The 22,274-nt window shown below is 40.3% G+C and overlaps 1 protein-coding gene across 2 annotated transcripts in view; it reads right to left on the minus strand.

Moving 5' to 3' along the window:
• Positions 1-22,274, minus strand: part of UBE2H (ubiquitin conjugating enzyme E2 H) — a 131,092-nt gene that overhangs the window by 42,399 nt on the left and 66,419 nt on the right. For both annotated transcript variants that reach the window (XM_014591723.2, XM_006158816.3), the window contains exons 2-3: positions 11,725-11,801; positions 10,503-10,577 (exon numbers count right to left, since the gene is read on the minus strand). In XM_014591723.2, the coding sequence (XP_014447209.1) occupies positions 10,503-10,577; positions 11,725-11,801 (152 nt within the window). The remainder of the gene's footprint in view (positions 1-10,502; positions 10,578-11,724; positions 11,802-22,274) is intronic.

Here is a 22,274-nt window from a genome sequence, read left to right on the forward strand (position 1 = left end):
GAAGAGCAGGGCAGGGTCATTTAAACACATTTTTTAAAAAAAATTATTATTTAATTTTATTTATTCATTCATTTATTTTAATTTGACCAGAGAGAGACACAGAGCGAGAGAGAGGGGGAAAGGGAGAAAGGAAGCCGCCAAGTCTGAGACTAAAACCGTGGTCGGCCACGTGGGAGTGTCCAGCACCTTAACCCCCATGCCACCTGCTGGTCCCCAAAACACATTTTTTTATCTAGAGAAATGTACTCTGTCAGAGAAGCCCTTTCTGACTGACTAACTCTGGGTAGCTATTCTATCATATCAATTCTCTGCATGAAGCTATCAGACATTTTTAACATTGTTTCATCTGCCCAAAAGAACATGAGTGTCAATGGAGCAATCTGCTCGCCTGAATCCTCACCACTGAGCATGGCACCCGGCACACAGTAGGTACCCCAGGAACTTGTGGAACTGATTAGAAGGAACAATGGAGAATGCGTAGAAGCCTCATGTGCCAGATAAAATTTTTTAAAAATGCATCCAGAGAAATTTCATTTTCAGAATATCAATTAAAAAAGAGCTTTTAACAATGTGTTTATATTCTCATAGTATTATCTTGAAAAATTCCTATTAGAACCTTGTTTCTTTCTCCTGGAATTCAAAAGATACAGATCACTACACAGTAGCAATTATATAACTGAGACAGGAACTAAATTCAAAACCAAGGTCATGAAAGTAGAGAAGTGTAGCAGCTGATCTTGAGTTTTGCTTTCTCAGCCGAAAAATTCATTTCATTTGTGGAAATACTGTGGTCTAAGTAGGCCTCTGTTAAATGACGAGGTCCAAACCTCTCAGAAATGACACACACCTTCTTCCTTCAAATACAGGAATACCCTTGTAAAACCTGCTCACAAAACTTATTCACGCTAGTTCCTGAAACAGTAACTGTCGAATGTTTCTGTCTAGGAAGATGCAAAATAAAATGGTAGGTATTTTAAATTCTATAGTTTAGTCACACCATGTTATAAAACTCCACTCCAAAAATAGTGATGTGATTTCTGGTCATAGGGAAATAAAACATTTATAATGCCAAAAGAACCTACGCTTCTGACAATGACAAAGAGTGCATCACTTCCCTCAATCACTGGCACGAGTGATGAAAATTATGGCACACTGACCATATCTTTCCATTAAGAACCCTGGCAGACTGAGATTTAAAGGGGACTTTGACAGGTTATCTAGTCTAGTGGGAAAGGACCACCTAAACCATCTTACTTTGATGACAGTGAAACCTAATTTTATAGGCCACTGGTACAGCCCAATACAGTACTTTATTTTAACTATCATTATTGCCCATGACTTTTTGATTTTATGTCCACATACTTAAAGGGACTGGATGCCTGACATCAAATCTCCTTGTACCGTGACTGCGCTGGGTTTCTCCCCTGGTCATTCAATCAATATCCAGCAAACCATTAAGTAGTTCCTCCAGAATCCTGTTCTCAACTAAGCTCTTACACACTCAGCTATGGTTCATCAGATTGCAATCCAGGCATGGTGCATGCAGCTTGCTCCTAGGAGAGGGTCCTCCTGCCCGAGAAAACATATACAGATCGGCAGCATTTCAGATGTTAGCTTCTTCCAGCTGCAGTGGGGCATAGACTGAACTGCTATTTGGGAGGAAGGAAGCCTCATGAGGAGTTCTGGGTTCAGTTCTTGAACATGCTGGGCACAGCTGCATGTGCTAGTAATCCTAGCTAATTGGGAGGTTGGGGCAGGAGGACATGGCAAGACTCTGGAAAAACAAACAAAAAAACCCAATTTCTCTCTCCTCTCTCTCATAAAGAAAAACAAAAAAACCCAAAACCCAAACCCCCTCCCCCAAAAAAAACCCCAAAAAACAAAAAAAACCCAAAAACCAAAGGCACTGGATCCCACATGGCCGACTCCATGGTTCAAGCCCTGGACCTAGCAGATTAAAAAATCTGCCTGGTGCATGTGTGTGCACACCCAAAGTCCCAAGAGGAGAATGAAGGAGAAAGGACTGCAATGTGGTCATCCTCCCTGGGGGTGAGTTGTTACTGTCTCTTCCTCTCCGTCCCTCTCAGGTGACTGCATGTACCCTACGACAAAAAAAACAACACACACACACACCTAAAAACAAACAAAATAGCATAAATGGTAACAGGGTTTTCAGACTGGTCTTATTTACAACGTTTTTTGTTTGTCTGTTTGTTTCTGGTGCTAGACATGTGCACATGCCAGAAAGAGGGAGAAAGCCACCCCGCCCCGACTCCTCCTCCCCCCCCCCAATAGGAAATGGTCACACTGCAATCCCCTTTCCTCCATCTTTCCTTTCTTTGGGGATGTTAGGCACATGTGCACATGTTTTTCAAGTCTCTAGTCCAGGAATCGAACCATGCAGCTGGTTGTGCGGGATTCAGCTGCCTTTGCCACCAGTCCATGGAGCTGGCTCATTCACAAAGGTTTTAAAATAATTTTACCTAGGGGCCAGCAGGTGGTGTGGACGGTAGGGCACTGGACTCCCATATGGCTGACTACAGTTTGAGTCCTTGGACCTGGTGGCTTGCTTTCTCACTTTCTGTCTCACTCTGTCTTTCTCTGGTAAAATATAAAAGATAACAGGAACCAGCAGATGGCATAGAGTTATATCACAGGACTCTCACATGGCTGACTTCGGTTAAAGTCCTGAACTCAGTGGCTTGAAACTCATGCCAAGCGTGTGCGTGCGTGCCCAAGATCCTGGGAGGAGAATGGAGGAGAAGGGTTTGTGGCACAGCCATCCTCTCAGGGGGTGATTTCTCACTTTTCCCCCCTCACTGTCTCTGTCTCTCTCTCTGGTGAGTGCCCATAACAAAGGCAAAAACCTCTAAAAATTTTAAAAATAAAAAAATAGTAATTCTATCTGAAATTTGTAGAACATAACTTTATTACTATACTAGTCAGTAGTCATTTAACATAAGATAAAATGACAACCACTTAATTTACCTTGAAGGCTGGTGTTTAAGTGAAGCAGCTGTGATCTGAAGAGAAGACCATAGACCCTGAAGGGGACTTCACAGGACTTTCCAGACCTTTGGAAGCTGAAAGCCCTGAAGCTAATGCTTTGTGTTTTTACTTTTTAAGGAGACTTACATTTTTCCTTTTTCTTAGTTTAGCTTTATCAAAGATATTATAGATACTATTTTTATCTCTGAACAGGGGGCCTTTTTTGTTTCATGTGAAGAGAAAAATGGAGTGAAGTGAGGGGAAAAGTAAAAGAGCCAGAGAGAAATGGAAAGGAGGTAAGAAATGCTTGAAGCAATCGCCTGAGAGAAGGGAAAAGGAAGAAGAGGAGTGAACAGTTTGTATGCAAAATGTGTCTGAGGTGGAGTAAAGGACACTATCCACTATCGAGACAGAGCAAACAGCATGCACATATAATGAAATTTAAAGGAAAAAAGAGAGGAGGTGGGGGAGACACTAGATTCGAGCAGTTCTTTCGCAAGCTGCCAGTGGGGATTCTGGCCAAGGACAGCTTGAAGGCTTTATAGAATGAAGGACAGGAAAAGTGTAGATGAAGATGGGGCACTCACAAGACATTTTTCATATCTTTTTAAAAAATAATTATTAAAAAAATATTGATTTATCATTATTATTTTAAAATTAGCTACAGGGCACACATGCTCATCACAGAGAGACAAAAAGTAAGCAAGCAAGCCGCCTGGTCCAGGACTTGAACTGTGGTTGGCCATGTGGAAGTCCAGTACCTTAAACACCATGCCACCTGCTGACCCCATATCTTTAAAATATTTACTTTTATTAGGTTGTTTGGAAAGCCATGATGTGTTTTTTTAAGCAAAAATGTATCATGAATTTCTTGATGACCCAATATAATAAAAACAAACAGAGGAGACTATAAAAAACACAGAAAAGTATGTTTTCAGTCCCTTTTAACCTGACAACAGTGGAGAACTATAGTCAATATTTTGACATTAGAGTTTCACTATACAAAGTTGACCTTCTCCTGTATGATTCTCCAAAGGTGGGTAAAAACTCAAACAATGACTATATAATATTTTGTCCACTAATGCGTACTATGATTTAACTACTGTATTACCACCTGGGTCATTTAGATTGTTTCCAAATTTTTCTTTTTTTAGTTTCTGTAATAGGGTGCATGCACTCAATGAGAGAGAGGGAGGGAATGGGGGAAAATCACTCTCCAGGGGGATGGCCATGCAACAATCTCTTCTCTATTCTCCTCTTGGGATTTTGGGCGTGCACACACGCTTTTCCCAGCATGATTCTCAAGATGTCGGTTTGGGACTCAGACTGTAGTTGACCATGTGGGAATATAACACCTGAACCACACATCACCTGTTGGCCCCTCAACTTTTAAGTATTATAAATAGCACTGAGATTTACATGTTATTGCATATTAATCTTAGAGCACACCTCTGAATATACCCTTAGGCAATTTTTAATGAAAATAAAATTATTCAAAGGATATACAAATCTGTATCAATCAATATATTCTACTTGATTGGCTATATAATGCCTTTGATAATACTGTTAATTTTGCCAAATTTGCTAAATCTTTTTTTTTGAGAGAGAGATTTTTGCTATAGGGCATATGCAGAGAGACAGAAAGCAAGAAATCCCCCCCCCGGGGGGGGGATGGCCACACCACAATCCCTTCTCCTCCATTCTCCTCTTGGAATCTTGGGCACGCATGCACACACGCCAGGTGTGAGTTCTAAGCTGCTGGGTCCAAGACTCAAACTGAGGTTGACTGCATGGGAATCCAGAGATGTAACCATTATGCTATCTGCTGGTTTCTCTCTCTCTCTTTTTTTTTAAACTTTGCTAAAGGGTGATCTTGCCAGGGAGTGAGAGAAAGGTGAGAAATCACTTCCCAGGGGATATAGCCATGCTGCAATCCCTTCTCCTCTCCTCTTGGGATTTTGGGTATGCACACACATGTGCCTAGCATGTTTTTCAAACTGCCAGGTCTGGGACTAGAACTATACAGTTGGCCATGCTGGGTCCAGCCCCTTAACCATTACGCCACCTGGATGGCCCTAATTTAATAGTTATAATCTGCATTCTTTTGGGTGACACATAAAGTCATTTTGTATCCTTATTATTTTTTATAAAAAATTGCTCCATATTACCCTTTTTTATATACTTATCTCTATTTTATCCCCACAGCAACTCCAAGTCTATATTTTCTTCAACTCGTGAGGACCACCTTTTGGGGGTGTGTGTGCACATATGTGTGTGGTTTATTTTTACACAAGGCCTTGCTGTATTGCTATCCTCTTGTCTCAGCCTCCTGAGCAGATGGTGTGCAACCATGCTACTAGCTAGTAGGGTAGGCTGGGAACTAAACCCAGGCTTCCACTGTGGCCTCACCCTGCCAAGCAGCAGCATCCAGCACGTTACTGTGTTATTGTGGCTATGCTGAAAGCTTTCTCTAAATAGCTGAGCATACATGGAACAGCTAAAAACTGAATATAGAATAAAAATCTCATGAACCGGGGGTTACTTGGGTTCTGAATGAGTTTTTCTACCATTCTTACATGCACCTTCACATCTATAAAGTTCTGTAAAGAAAATATTTTCAACATACAAAACACAATCTTTCTTGTAAAATCCTATCTCCTTACATTCCCTCTTTTTTTTTTTTTTAATTTTGAGAGATTTTTGCTATAGGGCGTATGTGCTCGCCAGACAGAGAGACAGAAAGTGAGAAATCACCCCCCAGGGGGGATGGCCATACTGCAATCCCTTCTCCTCCATTCTCCTCTCGGGATCTTGGGCACACATTCACATGTGCCCAGCGTGAGTTTAAGCCACTGGGTCCGGGACTCGAACTGCGGTCAACTACATGGGAGTCCAGCGACATAGCCATTATGCTAACTGCTGGTCCCCTTACATTCCCTCTTCTAAACTGAGGTGTTGACTCACAGCCCTCCCAAAACACACTGGAATGGTGCCACTATAGCTTATGCAGTAGGTTATGCTCATCTTCTCTCCTAACTATTATAGCAAAGACCTTAGACAGTCTTCCTAATGGCCAGCAGGGAGTCATACACACTGTGTATTTAATACACAAGTCAGCATCCAACAGGAAGACTCCATTTAATTCTAATCTCATTTTCTAGAAGAGGAAACAATGGTTTAGATGAGTATTACTCTCATGGTAAGGAGAACCAGGGCCAGAACTTCTCTTTCAGTTCACTCACCAAGCACACTCTCCCACCTTTGCATAATCATAACATTCCACAGCATCACTAAGCACTCTAGCATTTCTGAATGAAAAAGAGAAACGTAAGTTTGAATTTTCAGAACTTAAAGATTCAAATATATTTCATTTCAGAGTAGTCTCTCCGGAGAACTATGCAAATATTTCAATGATGTTAGTTGATTAAAGGAATTTTATAATTTCTCTTTGAAAGCACCCAGAGGGCTGGTTTTATATCCCAGTTGATACTATTCAGTTTTTCCATTCATCTTATTTTCTGGGCTTAAATGACCTTTAGCCATTTCAAAAATTCATATCCAACTTCAAAGTTTCATGATTTGCTCTCAGTATGATATTCAAAGAGAATGTAAAATTCCAAAAGATGAGCTTGAAGTATTTGAAACAATGATGGCATTGTAAGATTAAGTTCATAACCTCTCAAGGTATCTACTTATATATCCTTTCTCTTCCAAAGAGGAATGAGGGTAGTATCTATGTTACTACTTTGAAAAAATACCCACTCACTTATAGATGTAAATTATTATTTATTTAAGAGAGATTTTTGCTAGAGGGCTTATGTGTTTGCTAGAGAGGCAGAGAGAAAGAGAGAGAGAGACAGAGTGACAGAAAGCAAGAAATCACCTCCCAGAAGGGAAGGCCATGCTGCAATCCCTTCTCCATTCTCCTCTCAGGATTTTGGGCATGCACACACATGTGCCCAGCATGAGTTCTAAGTCACCAGGTCCAGGACTTGAACCAAGGTCGACTAAGTGGGAGTCCAGTGATGTAACCATTACATTATCTGCTGGTCCCGACATATAAATTATTATTATTTTCAAAAATTATCTATTTAACTTTATTTAATCATTCATTTATTTTAATTTTTCCAGAGAGAGACACACATAGGTAGAGAGAGGGAAAGTGAGAAAGCAAGCCACCAGGTCTGAGACTTGAACCATGATTGGTCACGAGGGAGTATCCAGCACCTTAAGCACCATGCCACCTGCTGGTCCCCATGTAAATTACTTTTAAAACGATGTCTCATGCTACAATTGAAAACCCTCTAAAACTGTATTTGGAAAGTGCCCCAAAGAGAAATATGTCAAATTGTATTGAATATATATACATTTATTTGGCAATTTTTGTTGAATAGGTATTTAAATATGCATAGAGAAATGTTTTAAGGGATATGTATCACAACATAAATAACAATACCCATTAAGGGACAGGATTAAAAGAATTTAATCTGCTCACCTGAACTTTCTTACATTCCTTCCACATATATTATTTATACAGTTAAAAATATACAAATCAAGCCAAAAATGCATATATTTTTAAATTCCTAACATCTGTGCATTAAGTATGTTTAATTTAAATCGCACATCTTCTTATTTAAAGGTTCAAAATTTGGCTCAGGAAGAATGGCATAGATGCCCGGAAACAACAGGGGTAAAGTTTAAAAAGAATGTGGAGATTGGGTTTATCCTATCTCCTTGCCCGTCTGTATAAGTTTACAACATCTATACAACTCAAAGAGGAGTTGTTGCCTTTTTTCAGAGAGCCACGACTTTTCAAAATGCTTAAAGCACATTTCAACAGTAATTACACTGTTGAAGACCTGAAAATGGGTCACCCCACACAACTGATTAAAACTCTCTTATGCAATCTTCCTTTGGAGGAAACAAGGACGGCCTGTACAAATATTTCAACTAGATCTACTTCCCCAAGAGAAGATGATACATTTGTAGACATTACCAAGTTCTGAAAACATGCAGAAGGGAAAGGGAAAAATGATGAAGAAGTTAAATTAGCCTAGTCATTCGTTCTAACCAACTGCATATTGCATCATGGATTTAAGCCATGTCATTAATCAACAAATAAGCAATGTCTAAAGTTTGGACATTCTCACTTAGAAAGCCAAGATGAAACAATCATACTACCTGGAAAATTATGTTCAGGTTTGAAAAATAACTACATTTCTCCAAGATATCTAAGTGTATTTCTACAGGTTTACTGTTAAGCTTCAACAAACTATTGTTTCCTTTCTGAACAGGACTAAGTATGGTAACAAAATTAGACTTAGTCTGACAAATTTTTGTCTTTAAATAGGTATTTATGAAACATACTTAATTGATATACTTTAGATAGACATACACACACACACACACACACACACACATGAATGAGATACATATTTAGATAGATCGTAAAGGCTTTAACATCATACCACTCAACTACATAGGGTCTAAAGTGGCTGAACAGAAGGCAACATCTCCTAAAGTTGAGATAAATTCACTGGTGAAGGGGAACCACAACATGACCAAAAAAGTTTTCTAGAAACCAGTGAAACCTACATTTTGCTACTATGGAACAGTGCTGAAAAAGGACTGCGTTAAGGTAGATGTGCTCAGGATTGTCTCGAAGACCCAACACCTCACAGCTCTCATTCCCTTTTATCACCTTTACCTCTAAAACTCGGAGGTCCTTGTAGTAATGAGGACATTTCTGATTCAGTTATCAATAAAGTATCTTTTTTTTTTTCAGAATTATTTTATTTCACTTTATTTATTTATTTATTTTAATTTGACCAGAGAAGGAACAGAGTGAGAGAGAGAGAGAGTAAGAAAGCTCCAGGACTCAAACTGTGGTTGGCCATGTGGGAGTCCAGCGCCCTTAATCACCACGCCACCTGCCGGCCCCTCCAAAGTATCTTATGGATTACTTAGTTTAGAAAATTCACCTAAAGGACCTTGAGGAAATGATCAACTTATTCTTTAAATGAGTGCTAAGAATTCCCCAGCCTGAGAAAAATTACAGATGCTTTGTAGTGTTTTTATAATCTAAAACCCCAAAGCCTGTAGAGTGGCTAGATGCTGGGGGAGAGGTTACTGCTCTTTTATTTATTTATTTATTTTGGACAGGTTTTTGCTATAGGGTGCGTGCGCTTGCCAGAAAGACAGAGAGACCGAGAGAGACAGAAAGCGAGAAATCACCCCCTGGGGGGATGGCCACGCCGCAATCCCTTCTCCTCCATTCTCCTCTTGAGATTTTGGGCGCACATGCACACGTGCCTGGCGTGAGTTTAAGCCACTAGGTCCGGGACTTGAACCGCTGTTGATTACACTGGAGTCCAGCGACAAAGCCATTATGCCTACTGCTGGTCCTCACGTTACTGCTCTTGATTAGGACTTAGTCTGTGCCTGTCCTAACTTCTCTGCACCTCTTACTCTACACAGAAATGTGGGAGTCTATCATCAAAGCACAGAGTTCAGAATGTTCTAACCCACCTCTTTTTTTTTTGGGGGGGGGAGGTTTTTGCTATAGGGCACATGCCCACCTCTTTAAAAAAAACTCTTTTGGGTGGGGGTAGGGTCAGGGGTGGGGGTGATCTAAACTCCAGGAGACTTGGCATTAGCTCTGAAGACAGCCCACAGCTGTAAGAAGATGCCTGAACTCTGGCAATTCTGAACCTGAGGCTCAGTCTACTCAATGAATTCTGATTTTATTTTGCTGTTTTTGGTTAAAATTGGTCAATATTTCATAATACATAAATGTGTATATAGACTAAAGTAAAAACAAAAAATGTTGGCTTAATTAACTAAATTACCATAATTCTACAGTCTCAAAGTATTTCAAGGTATCAACTTCCAATAAGATATACCTCTATAGCATCTGTCACTGAGTACCAATTAAGGCTGAGGAAAAGGAAGATAAGAAAAAAGCAGCTCTTTGTACATGCCCCTGAGGCTTCTCTTCTTTCTTCCACTGTTGAGAGGGTTAAAAAGATTGAGGCAGGGAGAATGGAAAGGGGTCCTGTCATTGCTCGCTACACAGATTTGGACTGAGTGAAAGAGAAGCAGGACATATGGAAGATTTTTAAATGACAGAATTCAAATGGATATACTACATTCATTCCAACAATCTGACAATCTCTGTGAGATTTTAAATATATTGATTATTTTTTCCTGCTAACAGACTGAATGAATAGTGGGTCCTATAGTTGCTGGTTTAATCCATACCAAAAAAAGAGAGACAAAGCTAGAGTAATGGTCATTATAATCACGCAAAAGGTCTATTTAGTTATCTCCTGTCACATATGGAAAGCCCCCTTCTCAAGCCATTGATTAATCAAAGACAAAAAGGAAAATCACAGTTAAATAACCATTCCTGGGATTAATCATTTCCCACAAAATGTACGTTTTGTTTTTGTTTTTGTTTTTTTTCCTTTTAGATTTCAAAACTCTCTGAGGAGAGAAACCAAGTAGTCACATACCTATAGATGGAGATTTGAAAGGGTATTTATCAGGAAGATCCACTCTAACTTTCCATACTCCGCCTTCATATGGTGCTGAAATAAAAGCAAAAATGTTAAACATTAGAACTGTGTCTTTAAATTACAAAATAAATCAGACCACAAATTAAAACCTTAATCTTTTCTGAAAACTTTTCAACTTAATTCCAAAAGTCAGGGTCCTGTTATAACTAGTAGGTATGCTATATTCAGATTAAAATATCATTCTTTAAAAAGATCCAGAGTTAGGAGGCCAGCAGATGGCATGGCAGTTACGTTTTGGACTCCCACAGGGCAAACCACAGTTCAAGTCCCAGACTCAGTGATTTAAAACTCATGCTGGGCATGTGTATGTGTGTGCCCAAGATCCTGGGAAGAGAATGGAGGAGAAGGGACTGTAGCATAGCCATTACCCAGGGAGGGTGATTTCTCATTTTCTCTCTCACTCTCTCTGTCTCTCTCTGGTGAGCACATATGCTAAGGCAAAAATTTATATTTAAAAAAAAATCCAGAGTTAGAAAATAAGCAAAGCTTCAGTCACTTCTCTACATTTACTTGATTCTTTAAAGTATTAAATATTATCCAATTACTGAGTAAGTAACAGTTGTGTCCTTTTCCCTCTTATCTCAACCATGCCCTCAACATCAAACAATATATCCTAGGGGACCAGCAGTTAGCGTAATGGCTATGTCACTGGACTCCCACGTAGTCGACCGTGGTTCGCGTGCCAGACCTGGTAGCTTAAAACTCATGCCGGGCGCATGTGCGTACGTGCCCAAGATCCCGAGAGGAGAATGGAGGAGAAGGGATTGCGGCGCCCCCGTGGGGGGGTAATTTCTCGCTTTCTGTTTCTCTGTCTGTCTGGCAAGCACACGTGCCCTATAGCAAAAAAAACAAACAAACAAACAAACAAAAAAAAAACCTCTTAAAAAAAAAAAATATATATATATATCCTGGGAACCATCTATGTGGCCATTCAACACCCAGAATTCACAACTTATGTCTTAATACTGTCACACAGAGAGATAAAAGAAACAAGTATATACAGTAATTACGATGAGAGAAAGATTTCCCTCATGGCTCTAGAGTTCAATTAAATTTACTTTTCAAAACCTATGCATGCCATCATCTATCCTTGACAATCACACTTTTAAGAAATAGAGTAAAAATTTATAATAGAACACATACCAACACATGTACTTACTTCCTTGTGGTCCATAAAACTTCACTACAAATTCATTGAGTCCTCCCAGGATTGTAACCTCATGCTTACTCTCAATGCTAAGGTGGAAGGTAAAGGAAATTACACAGACTTTATATTACCTTAAAGAATTTTTGATGACATCCCCAAGACATGCCATTTAAAGCATTACCAAAATTTGTTATGATACTGATAAAATATGAAACGTATGTAATTGTTCTGGTAGTTTAGAAAGCAATATATACATACATGAAGAGATTACACGCGAGTTTTGGATTTGGAGAGACCGGTGTGCAAAACCAAATACTGCCATTCATTGTTTTTTGGTTTTCTGCTATAGGGTTCATGAGCCCCCTCCCCCCCATGGGGGGGAAGGAGAGACAGGGAGCAGGAGAGAGTGGGAGAGGGTGGAAGAGAATGGGAGAGGGGAAGAGAGAGAGAGAGAGACAGAGAAGTAAACGAGAAAGCACTCCATGGGGGAATGAAGCACCTCATGGGATGATCACACCACGATCCTTTTTCTACCACTCTCCTCTGGGGATTTGGGGCACGCACACACATGCACCTAGTGTGTTTTTCAAGCTGCTGGGTCCAGGACTCAAACCAGGCAGTTGGCCATGTGGGATCCAGCACCTTAACCATTACACCACTTAGCTGGTCTCATTTATTGGGTTTGTGAGCCTAGACAAAATAATGTCAATTCACTCTGAGTCTTTGTTCACTCTTTGCAAATTGGAAACCATAAATGATAAATTGGTCTCATCTTTCCCAGTCAGCAGCACTCATCACATTTTAATTACTTGTAGTATACAAAAGAGAAAAAAAAAATCCCTAGAAATTTAAAAATAATCTCTTAAACGGAGAGGGGAAAATGTTATTTTTAAAGACTTGAAATTAAATACACGTAGTTGGCTCTTTGAGCCTGTGTCCTGGAAGTCACTGAAGGGTCTGCAAGAGGCCAGGTGTATTTTTGACAAGTCCTTGCTTAAGAGCCTTGAATAGTATCCCCAAGAGGTATTTAAATAAGATAATTCAGTCTAGCTAATTTGATCTCATTCTTCTATAAACGAAAACTAATGAATAACAAGTCCGCTAAAGGGATTCAAACAGTATCTAGGAAAATCCACTTCATTTCTCACTTGGTTGAATGACACATGATGCCTACTTTGTCTGGTATACTAAAGTCTTCCTGACTCTGACACCCTGAAAAATATTCCACAGTTAATGCTAATGTAATAAATAAAGTACTTACTGCATGTTTAAAATGTTTTAAAACTTTAAAAGAGCACCATTGTGTCATGAGGGGGAAAAAAAAGCCAGTTATAATATACAATATTAAGTACCAATACTAAGGCCTGAGAAAACAGACTTTTTGGGGACCAGCAGGTGGTGTGGTGGTTAAGGCACTGGACACTCCCACATGGTCGACACAGTTCGAGTCCTGGACCTGGTGGCTTGCTTTCTCACTTTCCTTCTCTCTCTCTTTCTGGTCAAAATAAATGAACGAATGAATAAATAAATAGAAATCAGACTTTTAACCATCATTTTTAAAAATATTAATTTTATTTATTATTATTATTATTATTATTATTTCCAATCTGATAAAGGGCACATGTGTTCACCAGAGGGAGAGAGAAGGGAGTAGTAAGAAAGCAAGCCGCCAGGTCCAGGATTTGAACCATAGTCGGTCACCTGGGAGTCCAGTGCCTTAACTACCATGCCACCTGCTGCTGCTGGCCCCAAGCATCTTAAAGATAGAAAAGGCTTCCTAAGAATGACACCAGGATCAGAATCCACAAAGGAAAAGATTAGTAGACATAAGCATACACACACTTTAAATTTCTATACTGTAAAAGAAAATCACACACACAAAGGACAAACGAGGGAAAAAAAATTAGAGCATGACAAAAAGAAAGGATAATTTTAAAATAAAAAGATACTACAAAGCCGTAAGGAAAAAATAACACTCCAAAAAGCAAAAAGCCTAAACTGTCAAATGTTAAAAACAGAAATTTGAAACAGATAAAATTAAGGTACAAAAAGTCAACTCATTGTGACCAGCGTCTGTGGTGGAAGCGTACTGGACTCAGGAGCTAGAAGTGCATGCTGACCATGGTCTGAGTCCCTGGCCTGACAGACTTGAAGACATGTCGGGCCATGTACCCGGTGTCCTGTGGGCTTGAGGAAGGGGATTGTTGTGTGACTTAGCCCTGTGGAAGGTTCTTTCCCTCTTTATCTCAAAAAAGTTAGATCCATTTAAAAAAAGTTTAGAAATGAGATTTCTTTTCCATTCAAAGTTAGAAAAGATAGGAGGCCAGCAGGTGGGGTGGTGGTTAAGGTGCTGGACACTCCCACATGGGGGACCACAGTTTTGAGTCCTGGACCTGGTAGCTTGCTTTCTCACTTTTCCTCTCTCTCTCACTGTGTGTTTCTCTCTAGTCAAATTAAAATAAACGAATGAATAAATTTAAAAAAATAATTAAATAATTATTTTTTAAAAATTAAAAGAAATTAGAAAAGGTGAAGGAGCTATATAAAGCCTAGTACTGTGTGAGGAATGAGTTAGTACTTCTGGGACAAATACAGTGCTATACCCCAAAACACAATGCCAAGTGTTTGGTCTGAGTCCTACACCGCCAGCATGAGAACTGCGCCAGGTATGTCTGTCTGCGTGACCAAAATCCCAAAAAGAGGAAGAGATGGAGAAGGGATTGCAGCATGACCATGCCCCATAGGGGGCGCTTTCTCCTCTCCTTGTCTCTCTCTTGGTGAGCATGTGTACACAAACACAAAATGAATTTACTCAAATTTCACTTTTTTTAATTGCCAAAGGACATGTATTCACCAGAAACTAACAGATACACACACACACAGAGCACAAGAACAAGAGGGAAAGTACCTCCCAGGTGTTGTCATGCCGCAATCTGTTTTCCTCCATTTCACCACAGGGATTTGGGCACACACACATGCATGCACATGTGACCAGTGTTTTTTCCAAGCTGCCAAGGATATGATGCAAATCACAGTTGGCCACGTGTGATCCAGCTCCCTTAACCACGGGGTTACAGGGCTGGCCCCTTAAATTTCTTTTTTTTTTTTTTAGAGAGAGATTTTTGCTATAGGGTGCGTGCGCTCGCCGAATAGGTACAGACAGACAGACAGGCAGAAAGCAAGAAATCACCCCCAGGGAAGATGGTCACACTGCAATCCCTTTTCTTCCATTCTCCTCTTGGGATTTTGGGCATGCACACACACACACACACACCCCGGTATGAGTTTTATGCTGCCCGGGTTCAGGACTCAAATCGTGGTCGTCTACCTGGGAGTCCTGCAACGTAACCATTTTGTCATCTGCTGGCCCCTGAATTTCACTTTTAAGAAGCTATTTTTTAAAAAACAGCCAGACAGTGATGTGAAATGGTTTCAATCATTATGAAAAACAATCCTTCACCCAGATGTAATAAAACTGGGTCTCTTTCATTTTGTAAGCTTTGATATTTGTTTGGGATTTAATCCATGTTCACATCTATTTTTACAAAGATTCTCCTTTCCTAAATCATGTTAAAATTAGATTAGAAATCAATACTCCAACCTCCTCTTTCCCAATGATCCCTAGTACAACCCACACACCAGATACAGTGTGTGTCTTTTATTACACATTGTACTGTAAATTACAGAGTTCTTATATAGTCCATTTCAGATGAAAAGCTAAAAGCAAATGGAATGACACTTTAAAACTTCTACTGAGTTGGTAAAATTAGAGGCTGTGCTAAATTTACGCTCTCTTAAATGGTATGGTGGCTAAATCAGATGGAAAAAAATAATTTAGGTTTAGTCAAAAGAAAAACACTGTATTAAAAATAAACTATTCCATCAGCACTGAGTGAATGACTTGCCACAAAAAATATAAAATTACTTGACTGCTGCTACCATGTGTATTTATGGTAGAGGCCACGAGATTTTTCTCCTCTCTGCTCCAAAGTCAAGGGCAAGGAAGACAAGAAGGCAGGGTAAAATGACAAAACCTAACTGCTTCTGAGACATGCTGGTCAGGCTGGCAGACTGTGGGGACTCAATAGAAGGCTCCATTACTTCTCAGTCGCAAAGCTTGAAGATAGAAAATGTTCTTCAGATTCTGTTTTACTAAACATTTGTTAAATAACGAGGTAATACACATTTTACTCACTTCTGCGTTACTCATAAAATGCTAATTTTTACACAGTTAGGATTTATTTATTATGGAATATAACCCTGTTTGTAGAATAATAATTACCATTCCCAGGAACTCAAGTTTACTTCGCTTTTAAAATGCCAGCCACATTTTTGGCTACTCTCTGACCCTGACTTGGGGGGGTCTTCTTTTCCTGTGGTCTCTGGTCTAACCTGTCTCTTCCTTTTCCTTCCTTTTTCTCAACCTCGAGACCGCTACCAAGAGGCACATTTGCATAAAAACCCTTACAGGGAAGACCATCACCCTCGAGGTTGAACTGTTAGATAGGATAGGAAATAAAAAAGCCAAAATCAGTATGGAAGGAATTCCTCCTGATGAGCAAAGACTGATTTTTGCTGGTAAGCAGCTGGAAGATGGGCATACTTTTCTGACTACAACATCTAAAAGGAGTCCATGCTTCATTTCGTGTTGAGGCTTTGTGGTGGTGTTGAGAAAAGAAAGAAGTCATATACCACTCCCAAGAAGAGTAAGTGTAAGAGAAAAAAGAGGTTAGACTGGCTGTCCTGAGATACCATCAGGTGGATGAAAACGGCACGATTAGTCGCCTTTGTCGAGAGTGCCCTCCGGATGAATGGGGAGCAGGGGTTTTCATGGCCGGCTGTTATGATAGATGTTACTGTGGCAAGTGTCTGACTTACTGCTTCAACAAACCAGAAGACAAGTAATTGCATATGAGTTAATAAAAGAAATAAATTATCCTTAAAAAAAAAAAAAAAAGCCAGCCACCCACCACTTCATTTCCCCTGAATGGCATTAGGATTACACAATCTAATATTTAAAGGCAAATGCCAAACTGTCAAGAGATAACTGAAATTCTTGGCAAAATGTGTCTATCAATATTTTAGAAGTGATTTCTATATAGTTCTGAAATTTTCCAGAAAGGGAGCCAGGGGCCAAACCTGTGCCACAGAACTGACAGTGACAGGTCCAGGACCCAGGACTGGGACATCGAGCTCAGAAATGAAGCCCGAGAGCTTGGCTTCCCCAAGCTCTGTGCAGGCAACTGGGGGCCAGGGATGAAGATGTGCTCCTCTGGAGAGGCAGAAGCAGCTGGTACGGTTTTCTCCATTTCCAGTCTATTTCCAACTCTCCTTGACACTGATCACATTAGGAAATTGAAGAAATTCAGCATCCTTCACTACTTCATTTTCTTGATGAAAAAAACACTGTGTGTCTGTTAATTCATGAATATGCAAATAATCACAAAGATAACGCTCTGGGGAATTGTTGATAAGAGATCCTTTCCTTTTAGATATAAACTGAATAAAAGATATTTAGGATTTGCTTTTAAATAATCCAGTGTGCGGGTAGGGGCGACAAAACAATGCTACCGGCCTCGAGTTCATAATTGTTGAATCTGAGTAATGGTATGCGGTGGTTTGTTAAACTGGTCTACTTTTGTTTGGTGGTTTCTGTTTGAAATTTCCGACAAAAGGTCTAAAGATAATGTTATCAGCTATCAGAATTTTAGCTTTGAATAAACACAAAATTTAGAAGAACTTAAGTACTATTCAGAGTATCGATTCTTAAGAGAGGCTCTTTTTAAAAAAGAATTATTTATCATTTAAAAAAAATATTTATTTTATTTATTCATTCATTTATTTACTTTGATCAGAGAGAAGAGAGATAGGATGTGAGAAAGCAAGTCACCAGGTCCGGGACTTGAACCATGGTTGGCCATGTGGGAGTGTCCAGCGCCTTAACCACCATGCCACTTGCTGGCCCCTTATTTATCATTTTTTTTAAGACAGATTTTGTTATAGGGCATATGTGCTCACTGGAGAGAGAGAGAGAGACAGAGAGAGATAGAGAGACAGAAAGCAAGAAATCACCACCTAGGGGAAATGGCCACATCATTGTTCCTTCTCCTCCATTCTCCTCTTGGGATTTTGGGCACGTGTGCACACGCCTGAGTTCTAAGTCACTGGACCCAGGACTTGAACCACGATCAACTATGTGGGAGTTCAGCAACATAACTATTACATCATCTACTGGTCCCAATTATTATTATTATTTTAAATTTGGTATAGGGCATGTGCGCTCACAACAGAGAAAGACAGAGAGAAAGTGAGAAAAAAAAGCTGCCAGGTCTGGGACTCAACCTGTGGTCAGCTATGTGGGAGTCCAACACCTCAACCACCATGCCACCTGCTGGCCCCAAAGAGGGGGCTCTCTTAAGACTTAATGAAACAATTCAACATTTTCCTGAAGTACAACGTGTAGTTCGAGGAATAAAAAATAACAAGGGGTCAGCAAGTGAATGGTGAAGGCAGACTCTGTTTCAGAGCAGTTCTGTGGCCCAGACACATAGCCCAGGGGCTGCTAGTCATGAGAACACAGAGACCACAGTCACCCTCCTCCAGTGTAGTTAGATTTTTCATAAAATATCATGAAGCCAGGGCCGGCAGGTGGCGTGGTGATTATGGGCACTGGACTCCCCCATGGCTGACCACGGTTTGAGTCCTGAACCTGGAAGCTTGCTCTCTTGCTTTCTCGCTTTCTCATTCTCTCCCCCTCTCTATTGCGTGCACTCTGTCCCTCTTTGGTCAAATTAAAATAAATATAGTTAAGTAAAATAATTCTTAAAAAAAAAAAAATTACTGTGAAGCCACTGAAATTTGATTCCTTCAGAATGTTCTGTTCACACACTATCTTGGCAGCATATTCTTCTCTTTTAATGTAAACTATTTGTTTTCTTAAATACTGATCACTTTTTTTTTTTTTTGGCGATAGGGTGTGTGCACTCCCTGGAAAGAGAAAAAGACAGAGAGAGGGAAAGTGAGAAATCATTCCCCAATTGCCATGCTGCAATCCCTTCTCATGGGATTTTGGGCGCACACGCACACGCACCTGGTGTCTTTCCAGCCACAGTCTGAAACCTGAATGCACAGTCAGCCATGCATGATCCAGCTGCCTTAAGGTTAAGGAGGTACGCCTTAACAGCCATACCTCCAGCTGGCCCATGAAATATTATCTTTAAATTTTTGGGGGCACACATGCATATGGCACGAGTTTGAAGCCACTGGGTAAAGGACTTGAAATGCCGTCAGCTATGTAGGAGTGCAGCAATGTAACCACTATACCATCTGCTGGGCCAAAAATGATATTTTTTTTTTCCCCAGAGGTTTTTTTGCTATCGGGTGGGTGCGCTCGCCAGAAAGACAGAGAGAGACAGAGAGATAGAAAGTGAAAAATCAAAAAAACAGGAGGATGGCCACGCCGCAATCCCTTCTCCTCCATTCTCCTCTCGGGATCTTGGGCACGCACGCACACCTGCCCGGCATGAGTTTAAGCCACCAGGTCTGGGACTCGAACCATGGTTGGGTACATGGGAGTTCAGCAACATAGCCATTACGCTAACTACTGGTCCCCCAAAATGATATTATTAATGGCAAAGTGGAACATAGGACAGAAGGAACAGTTTTTGTTAGTTTTAATTATTTTTAAAGAATTATTTTATTTAACTTTATTGCATTTGTTTATTAATTGTAATTTGACCAGAGAGGGACAGAGTGTGACAGTGAAAGAGAGAGAGAGAGACCGAGAGAGAGAGAGAGAGAGGGAGGGAGGGAGGGAGGGAAGGAAAGGAGGGAAGAAGGGAAACTGAGAAAGCCAGCCGCCAGGTCTGGGACTCAAACCGCAGTCGCCATGTGGAGTCCAGTGCCCTCAACCACCACACCACCTGACAGTCCTGGTTTTCATTTGTTAGAGGGGATCCTGCTGCCTTATCCTCTTGAGGTGTTGGGATTACAGGTAACTACCACTGTGCCCTGCCTTTAGGTTGGACCACGAGTCCAATCCAGGCCTTCCAGGTGGCCCCAACCTGCAGAGCATACCCCACCACTGCTGGGCCAGAATATGGTTTCTAAATGGAAGATGCTAAGTTCAGTTTTGAACACATTACATTTGAGGTACCTGTGGATAAACCACGTAACAATGTATCCTAAGCAACTGGAAAACTCATGACTTAAAAAAAGTCATCTTGGGGCCAGCGGATGGTGTGGTAGTTAAGGCGCTGGACTCCCACCTGGTGGACTGCAGGCAGTTCCAGTCCCAGACCTGATGGTACACTCTGTCTTTCTCTAGTACACCAGAGAAAGAATTAAATAAATAATTCTTAAAAAAAAAAAAGGCACCTTAAAATCATAAAGAAAAAAGGGGGAAAGATGGGATAATTAGGGGAGAGGATATTAACTCAGAGGACTGTTGAAAATTAAATAAAATATGCACAAAAGTATCTGGTTCCGCCGATGACACAATAGAAAGTCATTTGTTTTTCCTGTAAAATACACAGAATTCTGACTATAAATTAATTGTTGTATAACTAAAATTCACTTAAGCAATATTTAAGTTTTCTACAGTGATAGCTTCAAAAATTTCATTTTCTTCCACATTCTTAAACAGAAAACAAAAAAAAAATTTCTTGATGCTTGGTCATAATTATGATTAATAGTAGCTACACTACACTACACAATACAATGATGCCCTCAGGAACTATTTGGGTCATCAGGAAAGTCATGGAGAATTTCTGCACAGAAAAATACGTCATGACTTTTCCAATGACCTAATATTAAGGTATATACTTATTTTCTCTATAGTAAATTTCTCATATTGTTATGAGGCCTTGCATTAAGAGACTTAGTTCCTCTTTGTTCATAACCTTCTTTAACTTGGTTTTGGAACTGTCACTAGGCTACCATCCTTTACAACTTAACTATAGTGGGTTGGAAAAATCAAATAACCAGAGTTTATGAAATTAGGGCTAGATGGGGGGAACGGTGGCAAAATGTGATGATCTCTGAGGTTGACTCATAGGAGAAAGTTCCAGGTTCAGATCAGAGACCTCTCTGAGCACGCTCATGCCCATGATCCTGGGCTGGCTAAGCGGAGGGTAGATTGTGGTGTCAAGGCCCTGTTTCAGGTGCTATCTCCTAGTCTCTGTCTCTCTGACTCTCTTACTCACAGAAGAAGGCAAATAAACAACAACAAAAGTTTGTAATATAGCATTAAAAAAAATAAAGAGGACAGCAGGTGGTATACTGGTTAAGGCACTGGATTCCCACATGGTCAACCATGGTTCGAGTCCCAGACTTGGCTGTTTGCTTTCTTTCTTTCTCTGATGAGCACAAATGCAAATTAAATAAAAAACAATAACAAATAAATAAACAGGGGCCAGTAGGTGACAAAGTGTTGTTAAGGGTGCTGGACTTCCACATGGTCGACCACAGTTCAAGTACTGGACCTGGCGGCTTGCTCTTTCTCTCTTTTGTCTCTCTCTGGTCAAATTAAAAATAACAAATTAAGTAATTCTTTAAAAATTAAACAAACAATTTTAAATAAATAAAGGTAAATATATTCTAAGACAGGCACCGCTGAATTAAACAAATGACTTTTAGCAGTTTATAGTTACGGTTTACAACTACGTTAGCTGACTGAAGCTGCCAAACAAATGCTCAGTAAGAGAAGTGCTATTTATTTATATATAGCTTTTTTGCTTGCTTGCTTACTTGCTTGTTTTTATTCTATCTAGTCTAGAAGCAAATAAAAACAAAACAAAACAAAACAAACAAAACTTTGGGGGCTGGCAGGTGGTGTGATAGTTAAGGGTCTTGATTCCCACATGGCTCACTATGGTTTGAGTCTTGGACCTGGTGGCTTAAAAATCACGTTGGGCACATGTGCATGCATGTCTAAAATCCCAAGAGGAGAATGAAGAAAGGACTGTGGTGTGGAGATTCCCCCCAGGGGGTGATATCTCACATTCTCTGTCTCTCTCTCTTTTTCTGGCAAGCACATGCACCCTATGGTGAAAACCTAAAAAAAGGGGAGGAGGAGGGATAATTTACTATGGTAGCCACGGTATCCATTGAACTTTTTTTAAAAAAGAATTTTTTTATGTAACTTTAGTTATTTACTGGTTTTTAAATTTGACCAAAGATGGACAGAGCACGTGTGTGTGTGTGTGTGTGTGTGTGTGTGTGAGAGAGAGAGAGAGAGAGAGAGAGAGAGAATGCAAGCCTCCAGGACCAGGACTTGAACTGCAGTCAGCCATATGGGAGTCCAGCGTCTTTAGCCACCATATATCACCTGCTGGCCCCTCCACTGAACATTTAAAGATTCATAGTCTAGGGAACCAGCAGTTAGCGTAATGGCTATGTCACTGGACTCCCACGTAGTCGACCGCAGTTCGCGTCCCGGACCCGATGGCTTAAAACTCACGCCGGGCGTGTGGGCGTGTGTGCGTGTGTGCTCCAGATCCCGAGAGGAGAATGGAGGAGAAGGGATTGCGGCGTGACCATCGCCCCTGGGGGGTGATTTCTCG

Source organism: Tupaia chinensis, unplaced genomic scaffold (assembly GCF_000334495.1).
Source record: "Tupaia chinensis unplaced genomic scaffold, TupChi_1.0 Scaffold000610_1, whole genome shotgun sequence".
Taxonomy (NCBI): domain Eukaryota; kingdom Metazoa; phylum Chordata; class Mammalia; order Scandentia; family Tupaiidae; genus Tupaia; species Tupaia belangeri.